Genomic DNA, 8,125 nt, shown 5'->3' with positions numbered 1-8,125 from the left:
TACGTTTCAAACCCAAGCACACTCACAGAGAGAGAGAGAGAGAGAGAGAGAGAGAGAAAGAGAGAGAGAGAGAGAGATATTCAGACAGACAGACAGACAAACAGACAGACAGAGAAAAAAAGAGAGAGAGAGAGAGAGAGAGAGAGAAAGAGAGAGAGAGAGAGAGATATTCAGACAGACAGACAGACAAACAGACAGACAGAGAAAAAAAGAGAGAGAGAGAGAGAGAGAGAGAGAAAGAGAGAGTGAGAGAGAGAGAGAGGGAGAGAGACAGAGACCGAGACAGGGACAGAGACAGAGAGAAAAACCTCATGCATCCCACCACAGTTATCTATTTGAAGTATGCAAAGGGCCAGATTACAGGCACATGGATCCGAACCAAAAGGAGAGCCCAAAAAAAAACAAAAAAACAAAAACATTTAAAACACCTAAACACACGGAACAGCAACAACAAATAACAGTCAACCACAGAAATTTAAAAAAAAAACAACAACCCAAAAACGTCAAGTTTGTCCTTCAGATGTGGACATCCTGTTGTGCTCCTTTATCTTTATCTTTCTCTGAATGCTATTGGTGTGTTGTATCGCGGTGAAATCAGGCGCTCGTCAAAATAGTTCATTAGCAGAATTCACCAGTTGTTTTGGAGTTGTTGTTTTTGTTTGTTTTTGTTGTATGTGCTATTTTTTTTATCTATTTTTGTTTTTACATTAGTTTTTATTTAAGGGAAGGGCTCAGCACCATCAATGTCAATTTTTTAAAAAGAACATGTTTATTTGTGGATGCTACTGAAAATCGTTGATAAAAGGCATAGAATAAATAATATGTAGGCCTAAGTCTACTGTGTCCAAGAACGCCCCAGCTTGGCAATTGGAGTTTGGTAACGCTTGACAGACATTTTCTAGCAAATTATACCTCTGACACCAGACGAACACCCCCCCACATCTCTCTCTCTCTCTCTCTCTCTCTCTCTCTCTCTCTCTCTCTCTCTCTCTCTCTCTCTCTCTCTGCAAGTACAACTGTGGCCAGTTTAGTTATCTGTCATAACGAAAGAAAATCTGTTTTTCATTTCTACTTTCATGTATGTAGGAGATGTAAGAGCTTGTTTACTCGCTCGTGACCATGGGATTAAAACAACATGATCACCTGGACGCACACTAGACCCAGCAGCAAGACTCATTCATCATCAGTCTACACACTGTGTGTCACATGTGGTATTGTTTACGGATGGTTTGCGAGAGGCTTTTATGTTATGCAGCTCTTTAACGAGTGACCAACTGAGTCAGCAAAGAGCGCGGTTGACTTCAGTTATTTGTAGTGCATACCGATTCTTTGCCTGCTTTTTAATTGCGGTACGATTAACTGCCGTAAGTTCGTCAAATATTAAGAGTCTAAGTTACAAACATTTGAAATTTAACCTTCAGTGCTTTTCCTTGTTTTACTGTTCCCAGCTGATGTTTGGCATGCCTATGGAAGTAGGTCAAAGCTCAAGCTTTGTGAAATATCAAGCCACCAGTTTATATACATATCATTTCACACATACAGTTCAGAATAACGGCCACGTATGTGGGATACTGACCTCCACCCTCTTTTTTTACTTTCAGGATTTCAGATTTCTTCACTGCAGCAGTTGAGGGATAGCTAGATATCACCCTTTCTGAGTGACAAGATGGCGGACTGGCAACCTGATGGCTTTTGTTTGAACTACACCGGCAATCTAACGACGTACCCGGTCGTTTTCCACTGTTCCAAACTGATTATCAATATGACCTCTTGCTATCCAGTTCAGACTCCCGAAGAAGCAGACCAGATCCGACTTCTATGTAACTCTGCAGACATCATGTGGGAAGTTCTTTTCTGGTTCGCAATCGTCTCGGGCATCCTGGGAAACGGATTAGCTGTGTTTACCATTGCGTCACTTCCGTTGTCAACAGCGACGTTTTACGTAGGACTTCTGGCTTGTTCCGACATGGCGGCGGTGTTTATTAGAGGAACCTCATACATACTTGAAGACAACATGGTGTACACGCGTGTATCTGTGACGTGGAATATGTTCCACATGCTCGGTGACTTCATCGTGTCCTACTCCAACTGGCTTCTCGTGCTCATCTGTTTGGAGCGCTATCTGACGGTACGATTCCCGCTCCACAAACGCTACATCTTCACCGTCAAACACGCTCGGATCAGCGCTGTGGTTCTGGCTGCAGTGCTCTTCACTGCTTTCAACGTGATCGTTTGGGAAATCGGGTACTTTAATCCCACAATTTTCCACGTCACAAATCTCCTGTATTCATTGCTGCCCCTCATTCTCATTCTGGGTTTTATATTTCTAATCTCCCACCAGTTGCGGAAAATCCAGGACAAACGGAAATCTCTCAACGCGCATGTGCAGTCTCCGAAAACACACTCGGCTGCATCCGGCGATGACGAGATAAATTCGAATGCGACTCAAAGGCTGACAGTCCGGGCGAGGTCTCCGCTCCAGGAGATTGCCCGTTTGGAGAACAGTATCACCATGATGATGACCGTGGCCGCCATCTTCTTCTCAATCCTCACCATTCCTGGTTGCATCCTCATGTACATGTTCCATTATTTCAGCGCAGAGTGGAACACGCCATTCCTCAGAGCTCTCTGGTATATGCTCTACAAAATTTCACAGATTCTCACATTCCTCAATTTGTCCGTGAACTTTTTCCTATACTTTCTGAGCGCGAAAAAGTTCAGATCTCAGCTGTACAAGGTCGTAATGCCAAAATCTTTAATCATTCGGAAACCCTCTCCGAAACTTCAACAGTCGACCAACAGTTCCCACGACAAACTACCTCTACAGCCGCTTCGGAACAGTATTTCAGACAGCAATCAATACTTTATCGGCAACGGCCGGAAAGAGTCTCCCATCAGTGACGTCAGAGGGACGGTACAGGTCAGCGAGTGGACGATTGGATCAACGGCTTGAGGACTCACGGAACCCTACAAGGGAAAGATAAAGATGTGATGGCTCTAGGATACGTAGGAGCAGAGCGTCTGACATCGACACAGGATAGTTCTGTTTCAAATCGTTTCCCCGCAACTTTCATCATCCGAGAGTTTAGTATTCAAGGCGTATTTGCATGAGGAACGTCAGCATCTGTGTTATAATGGCAGGACTCACGGCTGTTGTACTCAGAAGATGTGAATTCCATTATAGCTTGGAGAAATTTACATCTTTGAGTTGTTCCATCTTTCTTCTAATATGTTGTTTACTGCCAATTTGGTTATGGAAGGGGCTGGAGCAGCCCGCCTCCTATACGATGTAAATTCAGTGTTTTAAGGTGTACAACATTTACCAAACAGTCAAGCTGATGGAACAACACTTTAAATCCTCCGTGAACTAAAAATTGTGAACTATTTTGCGTTTCCTCAGTTTAGTTCTAGCCATCTCGCGAATCAGTGATGGATAACGGCTCAACGTAAGAAAACCCGCGAGGACAAAAGTGTGTATCTTTTACTGTAGGTTAATGAACTGTATACCTAAGACTTAACTTAAAAGACAGCAGAAGACGAAACTATTAGACCGAACGACTTCAGAACTCTCAGCTTTGTCTTGCCTTTATCTTTCTTCGCATATTTCACTCTTTAGTGTTTGACTACAAAATCACATTCGATAGTTCAAGCGGATTGATTTTGATCCTTAATCAGAAAAAGGAGGTTATAGTATTTTTTGTCTTGCCACTCATCGGCAACCCATTTCGAAACATCTGCAAAGCACAAATTGTATACCTGTGGGTGTAAAATGGGGGATACAGTACAGGGGAATAATCGAATATCCCTTGTGCTTCATTTCTGAAGAAATGCATAGAAAGTATGTGCTATTGCTCCAATTAGTGGATGTCTTTTAGCAGGGAAAAGAAAAGACGTGGAGGTAATTGTTGGATCGAATAACTTCAATATCAATTTTGTACCAAATGTTTATGTCATCTGCTTGGTATGCCCTTTACACCTTTAATTCTGTTTTGAGGTCTCCCAACTCACTGGTATTTAATTACAGTAGCCCTGCCTTTGTCGTGTTTTGTTAGTGTTGTCAAGAAAGCATGTTTCGTTTGTTTGTTTTTCGGGGGGGGGGGAATATTTTTCGATTTTTTGCATTTCTTTGGTACATTTTTGTTACAAACCATTTGTATTTAGATCGAAGGCAATACTTTGCCTAGAGCATTTTAAGATGGAAGTCTGACAAAGGCTGAAAGCAATAAGTCTGCAAAATTATATTATGGGAATAGTTGCAATTGCCATTGCACACTTAAGGGCAGAAAAACTACGTCAATGTTTGTAAGGCGACAGAATAACATCCGTATTCTCAACTACTCTGTTTGTTTCTTGGGTGAGGAATCTCCACACAGCGAAAGGAAAAGTGGAGAGACGAGTCTGTTAACCAATATGTTATCACCTGGTTATTCGTTGAAAAGGGGAAATTGGAAATAATTGAGACAGATTGAGAAGAAGAGATGGTGCCGTGCCACAAAACTAATCTTGGATACATAATTATTAAAGTATGGGTAAACGTGTAAGGAACAGCCAACGTTATATCCCAAGAAAGGTGAGACACGTTTGCTACTTTTGCTACGTAATCATCATTGTTGCTCAAAATGTATACCCCTCCCCCCTCTCCTTTTGCAAGCTATGCGTATACATTTTGGTTTTTTTACTTGAGTGAATGCCATATTTCGTTAGGTGTGAGAAACAGAGATTGAGCCACGCAATCAATGACTTTACATTTATTTTTTAAAATGTGAAGAAGGCAGCACTATATCTAAACAGCTTTAGTGTTTGTTTTACAGGCTCGGCTACAAGTGCCTATTACATGATTTTCTAGGCCTGATCTTCACAGGTAACAACTCCGACTCAAACGACCTCACTACCTCACTGTCCCAGTGTCGAGTTACACAGCGAGTCAGTGTATTTTAGTTATTTGGCATTGTTTTCTCACTTAACTTGTGGAATAATATTTTTCCAAAATGCTTTTCGAAAACTTTTTAGAAAATTCCTGTTTATCTTGAACTTGCTTTCGTTCACTCTTCGGAAGTCTGTCGTGATCTGCTATGCTTTCTAGGATCCTTAGAGTGACCCTTTAAATACGTCATCAACTGTTGCACCAAATGGCAGCTCCATTGGGATCTCCAACATTCCCTGGGTGCCTGCAATCTAAAGCAGTATACTTAATTAGAATTGTAGCTTCTTCACTCCCGCTTTACTTCAGAATATAGAATACCTATTACATGATCGATGAACCGATACTGTCACAAGTACTCTTAGTTGTGTTGAAGTGTTGTAGTAGTACAGCCTTTTTGCTGGAAGCATTAATGTAGTTCGTCCCTGACTTGATCGGTCTATCTCAACATGACTCCACTACGAAGGTTTTATGGGTTTATTCCTAGCTTCTTTATTTTAGTGTTTGGAGCTCATAAAGGTGCGGTGGACATCCAGAGAGAAAACCCATATTTTTTCCTCATCCAAATCAATGAATGAAAAGCGATAGACACGAGAATAATGGGTTGATATCAAGACAAAAGAATGTCGTGATCTGAAAACGTGAAGAAGGCAGCTCTACATTTTATAGAGTCTCAGTATTCGTTTTAATGGTTAGGCTTCAAGTGCCTACTACGTGGATTTTTCGAGACCTGGTCTTCAAAGGTAGCAAACCAGAGGCAACAACATCACTACCTCACTATGGCAGAGTCCAGTTACGTAGTTAGTCAAAGCACTTTAATTTTTTGGCATAGTTTCTAATTAAACTTGTGAACTCAACGATCTGATCATCGAATGAAAGGCCAACTCAAGCCAAAAAGACGAGACCCTCGTAATTGGCATAGATGTCATGAAGTGGAAATAAATAGAGTGCCCAAAGTACCTCACTATCCCATCACCTCTGTATCAAGAGGCTTAGGTTGTTTGGGCCCAGGAGTAATTGGGATCGATTTTTAATAGATTTTGTCAAATAAAATTACTCTCCTATACGACTTTAGTGATAACTAAACTTTGGTAGAATTTATCTCGCCATTGAAATTGTTCACTCTGGGACAGTGTGCCTGGATCTTATACCCACTATTTAGACACAAAATTACCCGTTAATTAAATCATTTCATCGCACTGCCCATGACAGTATACCTGTGTCTTATGCGCACATAGTTTTTACACATAGTTTAAAATATATTGGAATCACATAATGCATTGTACATCAACAATCAAAATTGTGGCAGTAAAAGAGGAAACTGCGTGACGCGAGTGCTTTCTAGTCAACTTATAATTCAATGTAACTCATCATTAGCTAAAACAGAAACAAGACAAAAGTATGACTGTATACTTGTCTACTAGATACTACTATAGCAACAGACAGAGCAGAAAACTCTCTGTTTCTCAGAGAAAAAAAGCAAGACCGGTCTTAAAATTGTAGATATGCGTATTTCATAGGAAAAGTCTTATCCTCTGATTGTCTGTGTCGCCTTATAGAATGTGTTGACGTGACTCGTCTGCAAAACTTAGAAGCTGTTGTGGGCTTAATCGAATGGAAGGGTAACGTGAGTATGACTGTACGTTACTTTGGACATTCTTTTGATTGTATTTGTGGGGGTATAGTGGGGGGGGGGCATGGTAATCTACAGATAAAAGAATGGATGAAGCTCTACATTTATGCACATTGCAAAGTTGCTATAGAATGCTGAAACTGGAAGAAGTGCTCCTTTCGAAAGTAACTATTAGTCGGTAACTCGTGCAGTGTTCATCGAGTTTAAGTTTGGACGGAGAAAAAGAAACACATAGCCAGTCTATGACTAGGTTTAATGACATTCATTGAGCATACATGGGTGGATCTCAATAAGCCCCCGATATCTAAAGACCCCCAAAGAACTCTTGATATCGAGAAGATCTTTGTGTCTGCTATGTTTTCTGAAGGTTTACGTAAGTAGGTTCTTCTCTGTTACAACGGAGTATTTGTTTCAGTAAAAGTCTACTTAAACACCTCCCCCCACCCCCATTATGAAAAAAAAACCTGAAAGCGTCTTTCAAGAAAGACGTCACAAGGACCCACATGTAGCACCAAAGACTATTGAGTCCCTGGATGTGTATTGAGTAGGCCAGTTAGGTTCCGAACGGGGTGCTTGAGTAGACATTTAGTTACTTTTGTTTCTTGTGTAACGTTTTACAAATGTTAAGCAGCCTAACACTACTATTAAACAGGGTTTTTGAGTTGTCTTGTTGAATTAGTCATAACGTAGATGCCCCATTTGTTGATCAAGGGACTTAAACTTAATCATGCATGTTTTGTCCCTGGGGCTTGCATACTCTTGTATTGTTTTTGTTTGTATGTATATGTCTGTGTGTGGGTGTTTTTATTTTCGCTCATTTATGAAAGAGGGAAAGATAGGAGGTGAGAGAAAGGGTTAGGGAGAGGGTAGAGAAGGGGGGTGGTGGAGAGAAAGTGGTTCAGTGTGTATCTTGTGTATATGTATATCGGTGTATGAGTGTATTTGTGTGTGTAGCCCCGGTTACTCGTAACGATAAATTGTACAAAAACTGGACGGTCTATCGATCATGAGACATATCGTCAGGTGTAACCTCAAAATTGTACCAAGTTTGGACGATTGGACGATGGCTTGGAGACTCGGTCGAGAAATCAAGCGCTGCTTGATATTTTTCGTGCGATCACGGTCAGATTTGGGGGGGGGAGACGCGCTGTGAAGTTGAATCACTTTAAAATTTGTAGCCACCAGGATTAAACTTAGGGCTCTAAATGTTAAAAATAATAATCGCATGTAAAAAGTGATTTCATATTCGGAATCAGCGTCTCAAAATAAGCAAAGTTGCTCGCGGAGAACCTGATTTGATGCGTTATTGTGTAAATTCTAGCAATTTTATTATTTAGTTGATCGTCAATGGTGAAGTTGTGTATCATGGTCACCCGGTGCGTTGCACATCTGCAGTCAAGTCAATTACTAAAAATCTCCCTGATCGGAAGAAAACTGGACGATAGATTGATACGTCTATACAGACTACACAGCTCGATAAAACGGACTGTTCTCGCATACGACGAATCTTATACAAGTTATCGTAGCGAGTAACCTGGGCTTAAGTGTGTGTGTGTGTGTGTGTGTGTGTG

At 41.0% G+C, this 8,125-nt stretch overlaps 1 protein-coding gene across 2 annotated transcripts in view; it reads left to right on the top strand.

Moving 5' to 3' along the window:
• The window catches only part of LOC101845940, a 68,297-nt gene extending 65,101 nt beyond the window's left edge, over positions 1 to 3,196 (top strand). For both annotated transcript variants that reach the window (XM_035970921.1, XM_035970920.1), the window contains exon 4: positions 1,602 to 3,196. In XM_035970921.1, coding sequence (XP_035826814.1) covers positions 1,667 to 2,953 — 1,287 coding nt within the window. In that variant the 5' untranslated portion in view covers positions 1,602 to 1,666 and the 3' untranslated portion in view covers positions 2,954 to 3,196. The remainder of the gene's footprint in view (positions 1 to 1,601) is intronic.
• Positions 3,197 to 8,125: the final 4,929 nt, after the last annotated feature.

The sequence above is a fragment of the Aplysia californica genome, unplaced genomic scaffold, assembly GCF_000002075.1.
Source record: "Aplysia californica isolate F4 #8 unplaced genomic scaffold, AplCal3.0 scaffold00338, whole genome shotgun sequence".
In the NCBI taxonomy this organism is placed as follows: Eukaryota; Metazoa; Mollusca; class Gastropoda; order Aplysiida; family Aplysiidae; genus Aplysia; species Aplysia californica.
The sequence above is the reverse complement of the archived record's forward strand: the minus strand, read 5'-3'. Positions and strand labels throughout refer to the sequence as shown.